A 16,621-nucleotide genomic window follows, 5' to 3' on the forward strand; every position below is an offset into this window, starting at 1 on the left:
GGGGGGGGGGAAGGATGGACAAAACAAAATGCCATTAAAAGGAAATGTATGGTATTGTACAGGTTTAACAACGCTTTCAACATTGTAAGGTCATTTAAAAGGCGATAAAACATTAAAACATTCCTGGCATGTTTCTTTCTTTTTCTTTCGTGTAATAATTTCCCTGATTCTTTTTTTAAACAGGTAAAAAAACACCCACAGTCAATCTCCAACCAAACAGAAAAACATGTCCCAAAAGTGAAGAGTCATTTTCACAGTCACATAATACGTACCAGTAAGTACATAAAAAAAACCCAACAAAGCATGGTAAGCTTATATGACGTATATACGACCACAGGAAGAAAATCAATCAAAACAATCGCTTTGGACAAAGTCATTCCATATGACTTGGTAAACCGGCATACGCATATGGCTGTACATCAACAATACGCTGGACTAGCCCTCAAAGAATTCGATGGGTACAACAATTTGGTGTAAAACTGCAAAGAAATAGCATGCAAATCTCAGGGAGCATGTGTTCAAACAACACAAAAACTATACATTATGTACACTTTCATCAGTAAAAAAAATGTAGTCCCCAAGAAGGCGATTCAGAGTATTCGTACAGAATGGGACTTCGTTAACAGTCTTCCGGACAGCTTTCCATCAACAGGAAACAACTTGACAATGCAGTAGTACAAGCTCAGAGTTTACTAGGAACAAAATTCCCTCCCTTTTACCAAAGCTACATTCTATAGTAACCTTGTTCAGAGTGTGTGTTGGTTTTAAGTTCAGTTAACTCTATGAGGAACACATTCTTGTTATTCAACTACACTTGAAGACTGCGTGCTATTTTGAGGTGCTTTAACTTTTAAGCCTATAACTTCATGACTGGTACTGGTACAGATTTTTCGATTCATTATTTCTTTACCCGAAACCTAAAAAGACAAGACCGCAACCTGCATACAATGAAGTATACAAATTTGTGTTTCAGGTTTGTGTACGATCATTCAAATGTGCAACAACATTGCTTTTGGTATGTGGTTGGACATATGTGTCCACTACATCATTACAGAGTTGTAACTCAACATTCTCCTGCTCCCAACACCCAATGTCATACATGATCAACACTTGGGTCACTTATCATCACTCTACATCCCACATTGTTCAACACTGCCGACTCCTGCTCTGAACTCCCAGTGCAAAAAATGTTCAGCTCTGCAATATCCTGCTCACATTATACAATGTCAAAAATTTTCAACGTTGTTGTCTGCTACACCTATCAACCACCCATGTTGAAAATGAATGTTCAACACTGCAGTCCCCAGCACCTATGATCCCAAGTTAAAAATACTCTCCACAGCTGCCTCCTGCTCCTCAGGGCCAATACCCCCAATGTTCAACAACTCGCTGTCCCGACTCGTAACCTCCGACGAGTCCCCTTCTCCTGCCCCTGCGCCCGCGCTCCCCAGCTCACCGACAACGTTCCCCAACACCGACGCCACCGTGGTATCACTCCGTCCCTCACACCCCCCAGTGACCAGCACCGTACGCTCCGAATCGGAACATTCCGCACCAAGAGAAGTAGTCTTCCCACTGCCATCCATTTGTTCTTGAGGCATCATGTTCAACACAACAGAATCCTCGTCCAAATGCTCGATCTTCAGCACCACGACCTCCGAGCCACCGTCCTCCACACTGCACACCGTGCCCGCACACTCCTCAGATTTCACCACCAGCCCAGGATTCACGCTAGTGCCACCTGAGGGGCTCAGCACCGTATTCACACCACCCGCTTGAGTCACCAGATCCCCAATGCCAGAGCTTGCCGGTTCACCGACTGTCACAGCATGAAACATTCCATCCTCCTGAACCTGACTAGATCCCTCAGACGTCCGTGACTGACCATCCAGACCTACAATATTTTGACCACTGGCAGACCCCATCGGATTTGATTCGTACCTTGAAGCGATTCCAGAGACTAAAGTAGAGTCGTGTTGTCCGCTGGTCATTCCAAGAGCATTGGAATCATGCTGAACAGTAATCCCATGGCCTAAAGAAGGGTGGAGTTGACTGCCATCCAGTCCATAAGCAACACAATCCTGCTGAACAGAAATCTCAGGGACAAAAGACGAGTCCTGCTGACTATTGGTCATTCTAAAATTATCCGGCACGGACTGTACAGAAATCCCTGTGACCAAAGACTCATCATGTTGACCCCCCGTTACACGTAGAGCATCAGATTCATGCTGCACAGTGATACCAGTGGGTAAAGAAGAACCATGTTGCCCGGCTGTCATATGAACAGTACCAGATCCGTGGAAAGAGTCACCTTGACCGCTGTTACGACCGCTGGCGCCCACAAGAGTAACGGGTTCATCATGAGCTACGCCAACCCTAAGACCTAAAGAAGAATCGATGTGACCTCCCGTCATTACCACGTCCGGTTCCTGGCGTGCGTTGATCTGCGCAGCTAAAGACTCGAACTTGCTGACCAAGTCCATGCTGCTGTCGTTGACCATGCCCTGCAGGGCCCCATCCACCTGGAGAGAAAAGTTTTGACTTTTACATCCCACTCAAAACAATGTACAGTACTATTCACAGCTTATTGAAAAACTGGAACCTTTAAGTTACTCATTGTAATGTATGTAACATCATATCATAACAAATTTATGGGTGACAGGGAAAGATCGGGATAGTGAGGGTTTTTGAGAGCATTTGAGCACAGATGAACCATGTTTGCCAATACGTTTCAGATCTGGCGCTTGAAGTAGAAAAAGAAGAATTGCATTAACATCACATACCCATGCTCTACAGCATTCTCTAGGCACTTTACAACCAGTTATTAAATTATCATGGCGATTTTGGTTGATTTAGGCAGAAATGGGTTGTATCAATATCCACCAAAAAAAGAAATACTATGACGATGTGAATATGGGAACAGCCAAATAATTACATTATATATATGAAAATCAGGAATAATACATACGTCCAACTTAACAATGGAGTCCTGCGAGGCGTCGCTGAACAGTTGTACACCACTGTACGACCCAGCACTACTGGAGAACAGGCCCCCCGACGACGGCAGCTTGTGACCAGAGCCTGACGAGGAGACCTTGGTGAGCGGGGAGATGGCGCAAGGGTCGTCCTTTTTGCAGAAGTTAGCGTCTAAGAAAGAACTCAAAGACACATCACAGCCCTGAGGATGCAAAGTTGTGAAATGTTTAACATTCCGATTGACAAAATTTAGATCCATTAGAAAGATAGCCGCTGTCAGGACCAACCCTAATTTTGCAGAAACAGACACCAAGACATGGATAACCAAAATTTTTAAAAACCCATTCCCTCACACAGGCCAAACACTCGTCCTTTATTTACATAGCAAAGGGCATGTCAGAAGAATACAATAAATAAAACATGAAGGTCACCGAAACGGCTAAATAATCTAACAAGTTTAATACAAAAGTGAAAGTTACGTAGTAGTAAAAGTTCAGGCAACTGACAAACTTCGAACTGAACACACTAAAAAAAGCACACAAATAAATGGGAGTTGAAAATTTATTCGTCTGTGGTTGTTATGATATACCATACAAGTTTCTAGCTTCAGTGGGATGCTTTTTTTATTCTTAGAGATTTTACGGCGCTCGCAACTGCATAAGATCATATGAGCGCCAGAAGATTAGAGATGCTAAAAGAGAGTAAAAAACATTTTTTAAAAGGGGAGACAAGGAAGATAGATGTTTGATAGGAAACAAGGAAATCACACCAGAGCACCCACCAACCAACCACGGGGATGTGTTGAAAGAACGTCTTTCTGACATTACCGTGTGTCAGTGTAACGAAGGCAAAAATAATCCGCTGCTGAGGGCAAGTGAAGGTCAGAAATAATTGACTGCTGTAAGGGTTAATAGCTATCAAGTCAGGATAGATTTAGGATCAGCCGAAGAGGAATAAAAGTAGAACAAGGGTAAAGACCAGATTATGTCAGTGTGCCGAAAGCCAAGAACCTTCAATATTTCCCCAATTTCTAGAAACTTCTGAGACAAAACAAATTCCGTCATTTTTACCTGGGTAGTTTTGCTAAAGGAGACAGCACTAGCATCGAGGGCATCCGACGATGACGAGTCGAAGAAGGCTGTGTAGCTGGGGGGCCCGGACAAAGATTCTCCACTCTTACCACTGGCCTTTTTGCCGAACGACGAATTCTCATCCAAAATGGCAGACAGAGACACATCCCCAGTCTGAAACATTTCACAAAGAAAGCAGTTAAAATTAGTAAACTCACACTTTTAGAATTGAAACACAATAAAAAAAAAAAAACAGCAAATCAATCCCCACCCCCATCCCCTCCTTCACAGTAAAATGGCAAACGTCCCTTCCTCACACAAACCTCCCATGTTGTTACAAACATTGATTACCATGAGCCAGATGTTCTCATTGTAAGCATGAAGCCCATCACCAAACCTACTGGCAGATGGAATGTCACCTCCTGTACTGCCTTTTTTTTATGAGACAGAAAAGCTTACATATGCTATGTCAAGTACGAGAGCTAAAGTGACTAATAAACAGGAAGCAATTGGAGAGGCGAACACATTAACCTTTCTTCTTTTTAAATAGTAGTTTTGTCATTATCAACTTGACACTATTTCAATCATTTACGGTCAATAAAACCAACAAAACAAAGGGTAGAATTCCATGCTCATACTACACTAACAAGTTACATTTACATTACTAATATAAAACCAATCCATGTTCAGTAAAAGCAACTAAACAAAGCAAAAGATGGAATTCCAAACAGCTTCTAAGCTCCTCTCACTCACATCTGTGTTGAGCCACGCCTGGTCGGAAATGTTCAACTTGAGCGGGGAGGAGAACATGCTGGTGTGTGACTGGATGTCAGCGGCCGAGATGCCGTGGTGTGGTGGAGTCCTCAGCACCGACGGGTCGAAACTGTGACCGGTGGTAGCTGCGCCCGTCGTCTGGAGGTGGGGGCCTGGACCTACCCGCAGGCTGTCCGACTTGTCTCCTTGTTTCTCAATCAGGCCTGCCAATAAAACATTTAGAATGGGTTTTTTTTGGGGAGATGGGGGGAGTTTTTTTTGGGGGGGGGGGGGGGTTGTTGGTTTTTTTTGGGGGGTTTTTTTTGGGGTGGGGGGGTGGAGAGTTCATTTTAGTAGGAGTTTTACAACACTTGCAACACAAGGTCAAATAAGTGCCGAAGACTAGAGGTGTTACAAAAGAATAAAAGACACAAAAAAAGGAGGGGGAGAGATGCTTGATAGGAGAAAAGGAGCAGACCATACCAAAGCACCCGCCAACCACCAGTCTTTTTTTTTTTTGATGATTTTTCTTTTTATAATAGTTTAATGCTGTACTCGACACAAATAACATTTCAAAGACAGAGTACTTAGCCTGTGGTAAGAAAAAAGAGAAAAGAAGGAAGGAAAGAGGGAGGACGTAACTCAAATATCATCAACTCCAATACAAGAGGTCATACAAATAAAACTCACCTGAGAACCCTTGCTCGGAATTCTGCATCACCATGTCCAAGAACTTATCACCAGCATCTGGTCCCACTGAGAAAAACATTTTTGAAATACTTAAACCAACAAGAAAGCTATGATTACATGGGGTGTGTCTGTGAAAAACTTACTAAATCAGATTATGTATTGAAAACAGCAGAACCTCATTCATCTTTATCCCCCCCCCCCCACATCCAGTAAAACTACTGAATTTTATTCCACATAACAATTCTACTTATAAATAAAATAATAAGGGATCTAAAGGGGACCAGAATGATAGGCAGTGGGGCCCCAAACACACATATTACGACCAGACAAAAGCTTGAGGGATGAGTTTTGGTTTAGTTTTAATAAGAGTTTTACTGCACATGCAACATGATAAGGTCATATAAGTGCTAAAAAATAAAAGTGTTACAAGAGAGTAACAAACACAAAAAAAAAGGAGGGAAAAGATGTTTTTTTAGTTTGTTTTAGTAGAAGTTTTACGGCGTTCGCAACTGTATAAGGTCATATGAGCGCCAGAAGATTAGAGGTGTTACAAGAGAATAAGATCTTTGATAAGAAAGCAGGAACAAACCACACCAGAGCACCCGCAAACCACCCACGGAGGGTCATGTGCAGATGGACAGACCAACAGACAACAAAACATGGCACCAATCTCCACAACTCACTGTTTGAACAGTTCATGGATATGTCCAGGTCAGAGATGCTAATATCATTTTGAGACATGAGAGACATGTCCGAGATCTGCACCATGTGGGAAACTGGGGTGACGACGCCGCTCACAGCTGGGACCTCTCTAGCATTTGATGTGGCAGCTGACAATTCCAGAGGGTTTGTACTGCATACAGAGTCCAAGGAACCAGACATGGCTACAGAAGCCAAAGGCAGGAATCCCGTTATTGGTGCAGTATTGATCGTATGCTGGGTGCCAGGTGGGGCAGGCATATCTTTCCCTCCGTCCAGAACCTGAAAAGTACACACGAAAACAACACTGTTGTTAAAATCTAGGTCACAGATAACAATCCCACTCAAGGCCCACACAGGCCCCATCTGGCCCTGCGAACAAATATATCCGGCCCACAAGAGAATTTAAAGCAGTCCAGTGTGAGAATCTCCATAACTCAAAACTTACTCAAAACATACAAAACTTGTTGCCAAGAAAAAATTAGTTTTAGTTTAAGTAGAGGTCTTACGGCGCTCGTAACTGCATAAGGTCATATGAGCGCCAAGGGGTGGATGTCAACAGAGAAGTCCTTATAGGGAATCAGACTTACTCTGCTCACCTTTCCAGCTTCAACAGCACAAAGTCTGCTTCGACTATCAAGGCACCCCGGAAATAATGGGTCACAAGAGTGTGAAAAACATACAAAAGAAGTAGAGGAAAAATGACAATAGTAAGGATTAGGAAAGAAAAAGCAGCAGTTCCTGTTGTAGATCAGGCACAGTTATGAGCGTGACATTGATGAATCAGCCCGTTTACAATTCTACTGTGCATGAAAGAGAAATGTTCCCCCTTTGGGAATAGCCTAAAGACACTTCAGTCAGTGGCACTGCCCCGGGGTCAAGAAAAGATGCGAAACATCCATCTCTGACAAATTGGAAAAAGAGCAATAATTGGTATGCCTTGATTTAGTAGATTTTAACATTTGTCTGTTTTCATTCATATTATTCTTTTAAAAAGGTTTCATTTTCCACTAGTCACTGGATGTTTATCCAGTTCGGCCTTCAACCTTCTTAACCCAGCAATCAGAGCAAAACAAGCCATAGACTAGCAAGACATCCTCTGAACAGGATGAAGATACTTTTCCAAGGAGTCTACTACATGAGAATTCAGGTTTTAGTAAGAGTTTTGTAGAACTTGCAACACAATAAGGTTATATAAGTGCCGAAGACTAGGGATGTTACAAGAGAGAAACAAACACAAAAAGAAGAAGAGATATCCATGATAAATGTTTGATAGGAAAGAAGGAGCAGACCACACCAGAGCACCCGCCAACCACTAACTGCATTTGAATGTATCAAACCTATATTAACAATAGCCACATTTAGAGTAGAGCACCTTTTACAATCTCTACATCGTAGAAAAGGGGATACATAAAAGCCCACACAAAGATGTCATGAAATGTAATAGAATTTTTAAAAATCAATTTTGTTATTTTTTAAGGCAAAAATTTAGCTTACCTGATTCGGTAGTTGAGCTGGTCCAAGGAGAACAACATCGTTTGAACGGTCAACAAGGGGATCTGAGATAAGATATGAGGTGTCAGGTAATCGAGTATGTGGTACATGGGCACAATAACTGAAAAGTGTCCAGTCTATTGAGTAATTGGAGTATACAATGAATACATTACACCTAACTTTTTTTTTAATCTGGGGGGGAAAAACAGTGCATTTTTCTTAGTTTGTGAAACTTTTACTGTCTTAAGAATTTTGCACCACAGATATCTTCGAGTGAGAGGCAATGACTTTTTCTTTGATATTTATATAAATACAGTAGTCTCCGCCTAAGACCCCACCGTTTACGATTCCGGTTCGCTTAAGATCCCACTGTTTTAAGAAAACCGAAATTTACAACACAAAAGTCACCCCTAAGATCCCGCCCCGCTCTGATTTACTCTAAAAGTCTACATTCAGCGAAGATCCCGCATTTCAGATCATAATGTCCAGAGATCGAGTTACTTATTTGAACTTTCTCCTCACCTTTCGCCATCACCCCTGAGGTTGTCGGAGACCCCACAATGTTGGTCACAGGTGACAGGTTCTCCGGGTTCACCTCCACCATCACCTGGCCGGGGATGGAAGTCCCAGGCTGAGAGGGGGGGGACAAAGACAGAATAGTTTAGTTTTAGTAAGTTTTACCACGTTCGCAACTGCATAAGATCATATGAGCGGCAAGGGGTGGATGTCAACAGAGAAGTCCAAACGGGGAATCAGGCTAACTCTGCTCTGCTCACCTCTCTAGCATCAACAGCACAAAGTCTGCTTCGACTATCAAGGCACCCCGAAAATAACGGTGCACAAGAGAGTGAAAAACATACAAAGGAAGTAGAGAAAAAATAACAATAGCAAGGATGATGAAAGAAAAAGCAGCAGTTCCTCCTATGTTGTTCCGGCACATAAAATGACATTGATAAATCAGCCCATTTACAATTCTACTGTGCATAAGAACATGTTAATATCCCCCCTATGGGAATGGTCTAAAGAAACTTCAGTCAGTAGCACTGCCCTGGGGAGGCAAAGACAGAATTCCAAAGCTGCCAACTTGTCACAACCAAACAAACAAAAAACCACTCTACCCATGGGGCAGGTCAAGATAAAGGGCATCAGTTAGTTAACCCACCTACTAACCCTTCACACACCCTTTTCCTAGTTCAATAAATTTTTTAAAAATTCGAAGTGGACCTGCAGAAAAAGACCTTTCTAATTCACTTATGGGCTTCGTTTTTATTATTAGGTCTCGAAAGTTTGTAATTTTTCTTTAGCATTGGTAAGTCCGTGTAGCAACACTACAAAACACAGAATACATATTTTCTGATACAAAAACAGACTTTCACACTGAAAACCTCAGAAACATATCTAATACATTTTCCTGTAAATGTTGGCACCTAAGGCTTTCAATTACATAAACCAACATTGTTAAGAGCGGTTGAGAGCTTTTCATGAGTTCCGTGAGGCATCTAATCACCATGGGAATCAGCATAATTTCACAAAGAATGAACTAGAACAATAAAAAAGCTGAAAAGAAGTGTTTGTGACAAAATGCATTGACACCCAAGGAGCTGGAAGCAGTATATGATGGAGACACATTAAAAAAACTGACATGGAGCAAGGAACAAGATTGTGACATTGTTTAAAAAAAAAAGATCGATCCAGAACAAGCAAAACCACTCACCTGTATATACGCCACCATTTGGTTCGGGGAAACTTTCGGAAGAAGCGTCCTCTGTACTATGATTGGCGGAGCCTTCCGATTCTTAGGGGTCAGCGTTCTCTTCCTCAGTAATTTGTTTTTAGGCTCCATTTGCTAAATAAAAATACAGAACAGTCATTTTATTTCCTTTAACTTAAAAAAAACACACCAAAAAAACAACCCAATAATAATCATCTAGAACTGGGATAAGTCAGGAGAACAGTCAGAAATAACGCACTGAAAGTAATAACGCAGGACGGACAGGAGCACTCGCCGAATTTTACATCCATATCGAACACATAAGAGCCCGAAGTTAGCAGAGAGCTGTGAGATTTCCCCAAAAATTAAAATTCAAGAACATGCCATTGGGGAGTCGAACAAAGGCCAACCATTATCCTTAACATAACCTAGCATGATACAAACTGAGCTAACAGCCCATCTCATTTGTCAGTCAAATTAAGCGATCTACATACCTTTGCCTCAAACAAGAAATAAGACACACATTAAAAATAAGAATAATCTAATGAAAAAGAGTACATTTCAAAAGACAACAACAACCCATTAATCAAAACCATGGGTTTTTTTCCATTATCTAGGTGGTGATGGCGCGACAATACGGCTTTTCTGGGTCGATATGTGTGTGTCAATCGGGGTCGGTCAACAAAGAGAGATAACTCACAATAAGCTTGGCCGCACGCTGCTGCTCTTCTTTCGTCGGGCCCTGCTTGAAAGACGGGACCAGAGGCACTCGGAACACTGGGTCTTTGCCATTCACCTGGGTGGGACAGTTCATTTTTGTTTTATTAATCAATCTTTGTGAACTGCTTAGAAAAATAGAGACGAGACTCAGACCTTAGGAAAAGAGTAGTAATATAATAATAAAAATAATAATAATAATAATTATAATAATAATAATAATAACTGCATTTATATAGCGCATATCCATGCTCTACAGCATGCTCTATGTGCTTTACAACAACCATTACCCCAGCAGACCCTTAAAAGAACACTCAGAAACATTCTCGACTTCCCAGGAAGCACACAGTGCAAGCTACAGACTGCCCGCGCTCAAAAACTAACAAACTGACCAGATCTTTCACTGTCTATAGCTGGGTACAAATTCCCATCTGAGCAAAGTGAGGAGGAAAACTCATGCAAAGTGCCTTTAACCACAGCTAAAGTCAATGTGGCTATTTATTCAACATATGAAATTTTTGTAAATCAGAATGTTGTGAAGAGCAATACCAGAACACAGAGAATGCGTAATTATAAATACACTACTTAAAGCACCACAGACACCAGATGGCTACTATGAGCAGTCCCGCCAAGAACAAGTGATTATCTTCAGACTAAGAACACAACATACAAGACTGAGACAACATATTATGTACAGATGTTTTAAACTTGTGCTATCACCAAAATGCCAGAGCAGGGAGGCGGACCAAACAGTGGAACACATCCTTCAGCACTGCAGGACACACAGGGCCCTGAGACATGAAACTTGGCCAACCCCACTGACACTAAACGAGAAACTATACGGACTAACAGATAAACTGATCAGGACAGCCCAATATATGACAGATACCAGATTTCAAGTTTTATGCGACTGAGAACAAAAAGGAGAGAAAGCGAATTTTCCCATACAAAACTGACTTTCGTACTCAAACCCTCAAAAACATATCAAATGCATTTTTTATCTTTTGGTTCGGAGCTGTGATTATAGTATGAGTGTACTGGTACTGGTACTTGCCACCGAACCTCATAATTCCCTCAACAGAGATCATTACAAATCGCTCCCTCATAATTGCAAATCTCTATCTACTCAGTATCTAGTTTTAAGAAATTTGACGTTAGAGATTTTGAGTTTCACATCATGTCATACTTTTTCAAATGCAATTATTTTAATATCTTTATAACGACTCAGAATAACCTTACAATTTTGATAGAGCAGACAGAACATTTGGTTTTCCATCTCATGGTCTTAGAACTCAAAACGGCTAAAAAACGTCAGATAGAACTTTGTGATTCAGAGGTGGCAAAATGTTCCTTCATAGTTTTGTATACGATTCCTGCCCTCTGTCCCTATAATTCATATCCTTCCCTCTCACCTGTACTCTCGGCACCGGCACGGGTGTTGGGGCGGCCACAAACGTGCGAGGAGTCGCTAGCACAGGACGACGGAACATCTGCACAGGGGACGCTACGGGTGACTGGTATAGCTTCAGCGGCTCTGTGTTGGTGCAGGCATCTCGGCTGACGGGCTCTCGTCTCTCTCCAGCACACGACTTCTTGCATCGCTGACCCCCTCCACAGCCGCACACCGAACATGGACCTTTGGTTTTACTCTGATCCTGAAAAACACAAAGACAAGCGATAAAGGTCAGGACAATATCAAGGAAATGAGATGGTTGCATCCCTTTTCACCTTTACACAGGTACTTTAGTTTTAGTTTTAGTTTCAGTAATAGTTTTATGGCACTTACAACACATTACGTCTCATAGCTGCCACTCAGGAATTTCAAAAAAGGAGGAAATTCACTCGAAGACGTACGCGCGCTCTACGAAGGCCGGAGTAAAACCAGTGAGATCCAGAGGCAGTATGAACATCTAGCCTATGTTTTTAGAAGGGAAAACTGTCATACATGAATTTGTTAACCATAGGCTACTGAATTAAAACGTATTTGAAAAAAAAAAAACCACAAAAAAAACCAAGACATTAAGTTGACTAACAAGCATTTGACACAGTTTGGTTGACTAAAAATCCAGTGTTTGTTGCCAGCTTGTGTCTCATAATAATATTTCTTTCACTTTTATTTTAAACTTGTGCATCGATGTAGATTCTCTAGAGCAGTATTGGATCAAGGAGGCAAAACCTTTGCTGCCGAACTGAGAGATTTCTTTGTCGCACCAAACGCAAAGTGCGGCAAGCGGCTTGTTCAATTTTCTCATGAACTATTATGAACTTTTCAAGTCGCACACCGTCTGCTTCTTTCTCATTCCAGCTCCTTTTGTCTTTGCATTCTGCATCAATTTCTCTCGAATTTCCGCCATTTTCATCAATGACAACTCGGCGCGCCAGCGTCCCGATGCTCGATCGACACTGTTGCTCCAAAATATACAATGTGAAACTAGATCTAGCGCTAGGCACAGAAGAATGGAAGTAGAAAACTACGAGCGGACATGCGAAAGCCACGTTTTCGTCCCTCTTCCGGATCGGTGTTTTCCGCGTGTAAAAAAAGTACCGCAATTTGCGACAGAGAGCGGTCCAGCGGAGGAAGGAGGAAAGTAGCGGGAAAAGCAAGATGAAGCGGAGTTTCCGCCATTTAGCGGAAAAGTGGCAGCTATAGATCATATGAGTGCCAACCAATAGATGTGCTACAAGAGAGCAACCAACATTAAAAAGAAGGGGGAGAGTTAAGGACAATAGATGTTTGATAGGAGGAAAAAAGGGGCAAACCACACCAGAGCACCCACCAACCCTCACAGCACAGGTACACGTAAATGCACACTCCGTGCAAACACACATTTAGGAGCCCTCCCGAGCACCGTGCACTTAGGTGGAGACTGCTGTGTGAAGAAGCATAAAAAGAGAAACAAAATATTTATAATGCTATACCTACTTTATGAACACTTCCTCCGGTATACACAGTATTTTTAGTATTCTTAATCATTATGCTCTGTGTCATTCTACTTTCAAATATATGTTTACAAATTTTTACACATCAAATGCAAAACCCAAGTATACGCGAGAAAAAAAGAACAGAAAAAAAAAAGCAAATGCCGCTGACAACTTTCTTTACCAAGGCAAATAATTTTATTCTTTTAAACTTCAACATCACTACTTCCAAACAAAACAGAGCCAGCCCATCACCTGTGTACTTACATTTTTCTTACTGAACTCGGCCAGGTCAAGAGCAGCAATGTTGCAGAGTCTTCGCAGCAAATTGCTCATCTGACTCAACGCCTGATCCAGCAACGGATTAGTCGGCAGCTTCTTGTTCTTTTTCGGTCTCCATTCGTACTCCAGCCGGATGAGGCTGGCACGGCCCAGCATGAGACTGATGTGCAGGAGAGTGACGTTGTTAGAGTTACGCAAAGTGAACCCGTCCTGCGCCAAGTCGGTCAGACGAGCAATTTCACGCTCCGATTCCTCCGTGCTCTCCGCAGAACAAGCGTCCGCCTTATGAGGGGAGGAAGAATTGTCACTTGCTGCAGCCGAAGAACTGGCTGCATTATCACAGGCTTCTTGGTTTGACGAGTTCTTTTTGGACGTCTTAGACGACCTTTTCTTACCTGCCACGGGGGGTAAGGATATCACAAGGGGTGGCACGGTCAAAGTCGACGATGCTACGACCGAGCTGGATGATGATGATGAAGAAGATGAAGTGGGTGGTTTTATCACAGTATGCTTTGGGGTACCTTCCGAAGATAAAGGGGTCCCCACAACCTCAGGAGGAGAAAATGGAGAAGTATCTGGGAACATTGCGTTCTCGTCAGCGAGAATCATCGCTGGAGGTTTGGCCCCAACGGGAGCGTCTGCAAGGACATTTTTGCCCGTGGCTGTTATCGCGCTGCAGTCAGCTTCCGTTGAATTTATAGCCGCCAAATCATTGGCCGCCGCCGCCAATAAAGAGGCAAAAGATGACGGGGCTTTGTGTTCCCCTTCTGGAATGTTCTGCTGCCCCGATATCAAATCTGCTGTGGAGCCCTCTGTGCTGGAAGTGACACATGAGTCCCCTTTGTCGGTGCTGGAGCTTGGAACGTCTTCCTTATTTGCCTCTCCTGCTCCTTTGTCACTTTTGGCAGCTTCCTTGGCCAACAATGTAGCTGAAAAAGAGAGAAACCCTGGCATGAAACAGACGTGTTGTATAAAAAAATAAAGGCAACAGTTCGGAACCATGAACTCAAAAAATGAATTAAAAGCAAAACACAAGAAATGTTTTACACAATTATAAAATAACATTCAACTGTATCGACAAAACTGACAAATGCAATACGCTGAAGAATGTGTTCTACATGTTATGAAATGTTCTATAAATTTAGCAGTTAACATGTTCTTTTCCGTTTTTCTGAGGATTCATTAATAAACAATGTACATTCTAGCACACCACACATGATCATAAATACACAGAATTCACTTCTAGATTTCATATAGAGATAGACCTAAAGGTACCTTAACATACGTTTCTTCTCCCACTGTCCAAGCCTGATGAAACCACCAAAAACAACAAAAAAACTTACGCAGCACATGTTCCCGGAAGTGCGTGAAGGCTACGTCAATTTTCTGCGGCACCTGCGGTATAACAGTCACTGGTGCAATCTTACATTTGGGGTGCAGTGTGCACACCAGCTCCTGGTTCCTGTCATCCGCCCCGCCCATGCCCTCTTTCTGAGAGAGATTTAAGGAAAAAATTGCATATACAGAAGTTCCCACAACATAACTGGTAAGATATATTTTATTTATCTTCTGACCTGTCCATCAACTATTTCTGTCCTTCGTTTTGCTTTAACCACCGCTCAACCCTGAACAGACTTCTGGATCACATTCACATTACAACAAACTGCACTCATTCTGTCATGAATCACAACCAGGTAATATTTTAAAAAACTCACACTGCCTTCCGTAGACAAGATCACAGACAGGCACTGATTGTATGTTTTACATATTTTACACCCCTATCGACACAATATAGACCAACCAGGAAGTGAACTACTTCCATCTCGTCAGTCAGGAGTAGGAAACATCATCCAGGAACAAAGAACAGATTCAGTCAAAACTGTCATGGAGAAAAGATGTCTCAGAAAGATTTCTTGGACAGTGTTGAAATAATACAGGAAAAAATGCAGAGGGGGGGCCGGCCACGGACATAGGAAGGGGTCGTTCTGTGATTGTCTTGGATTGGACATGTGCGCCTTACAGCAGGTTCCACTATACCTAACCAAAAGTGGGGGATTTGATCGTTAAGAGCCAAACTACAACCCCCACTGATGCTGCATTCATTCCTAAGAGCCTACATAAACGTGTAACACTCTTCAATTCAGACCAGAAAGTCTCTTTCAGTGAGGAGTCTCTTTCTGTGAGAATACAAGCAAAGTGCCTCTCACCTCCTTCCCCCCTCCCCCTCCTTAAAACAAACTTGTTCATCTCCGCAAAATCTAATCAACGTTGACCAAACATTCATTTCAGGAAAGTAAACACATTCTTCATTTTTTTAAGAGGCAGTTGTTTGTGAGAAATAAAATCCTTCCAATCTTATGGATAGTTGAGTTGTCCTGTTTCTTACAAAAGCAGGTGCATCCATAGTCACGGCTGGTCCAACGACCACTAAAAATAATATCAACTGATCTAGTTTTAGCAAGAGTTTTACGGCACTTGCAACACAATTAGGTCATATAAGAGCCAAAGATAATAGGTGTTAAACGAAAGTATTAAACAGAAAAAAGAAGGAGAGGACAATAGATGTTTGATAGGAAAGAAGGAGCACGCGCCAACCATCCGCTAAACAACCGATAACTTTAAAAGCTATGGTAGGACATCTTCAAGGATACAAGCTTCAACCTGGGTGGCTTCCACTTCTTCTCCAAGAACTTGAACATGGACTCCAGCGTACGATTGGCCGTCATTTTGAAGCGCACCCTCGGGTTCTGGGAGAGGCCCTGAACTTTGGCCCAGGCGTGGTAGTTCTTGGGCGTGAGCTCCACCACTATGTGGGAGGGGAACTTGGCCGCAGTGTCGTCCTCTCTCACTGCTGACTCTGTAGAACACATCATGAAATCTCATTAGTTTAGTTTTATTAAGAATTTTGTGGCACTTGCAACACAATAAGGTTATATAAGTGTCGGGGATTAGTTTTATTTAGTTTTTAGTTTTAGTAGTTTTTACTGCGCTCGCAACTGCATAAGGTCATTTGAGCGCCAAGGGGTGGATGTCAACAGAGAAGTCCATACAGGGAATCAGGCTTACTCTCTTCACGTCTCTAGCCTAAATAGCACAAAGTCAGCTTCGACTATCAAGGCACCCCAGAAATAGCGGGTCACAAGAGTACGACAAACATACAAAAGAAGTAGAGGAAAACGACGATAGTTTGGACTAGGAAAGAAAAAGCAACAGTTCCCCATATGCAGTTCAGGCACAATTATGAGCATGACATTGATGAATCAGCCCATTTACAATTTTACTGAGCATAACAACATAATAATGCCCCCCC

At 42.3% G+C, this 16,621-nt stretch overlaps 1 protein-coding gene across 1 annotated transcript in view; it reads right to left on the bottom strand.

Annotated features, from left to right (window-relative positions):
* Positions 1-139: 139 nt before the first annotated feature.
* Positions 140-16,621, bottom strand: part of LOC101853635 (protein cramped-like) — a 25,839-nt gene continuing 9,357 nt past the window's right edge. Inside the window, exons 9-22 of the mRNA XM_005103540.3 lie at positions 15,963-16,168; positions 14,655-14,802; positions 13,297-14,240; positions 11,523-11,765; positions 10,094-10,189; positions 9,397-9,528; positions 8,205-8,313; positions 7,686-7,747; positions 6,173-6,470; positions 5,490-5,555; positions 4,800-5,023; positions 4,047-4,220; positions 2,969-3,178; positions 140-2,522 (exon numbers count right to left, since the gene is read on the bottom strand). Of these exons, the coding sequence (XP_005103597.1) occupies positions 1,311-2,522; positions 2,969-3,178; positions 4,047-4,220; positions 4,800-5,023; positions 5,490-5,555; positions 6,173-6,470; positions 7,686-7,747; positions 8,205-8,313; positions 9,397-9,528; positions 10,094-10,189; positions 11,523-11,765; positions 13,297-14,240; positions 14,655-14,802; positions 15,963-16,168 (4,124 nt within the window). The 3' untranslated portion in view covers positions 140-1,310. The remainder of the gene's footprint in view (positions 2,523-2,968; positions 3,179-4,046; positions 4,221-4,799; positions 5,024-5,489; positions 5,556-6,172; positions 6,471-7,685; positions 7,748-8,204; positions 8,314-9,396; positions 9,529-10,093; positions 10,190-11,522; positions 11,766-13,296; positions 14,241-14,654; positions 14,803-15,962; positions 16,169-16,621) is intronic.

The sequence above is a fragment of the Aplysia californica genome, unplaced genomic scaffold (genome assembly GCF_000002075.1).
Source record: "Aplysia californica isolate F4 #8 unplaced genomic scaffold, AplCal3.0 scaffold00378, whole genome shotgun sequence".
Classification (NCBI taxonomy): domain Eukaryota; kingdom Metazoa; phylum Mollusca; class Gastropoda; order Aplysiida; family Aplysiidae; genus Aplysia; species Aplysia californica.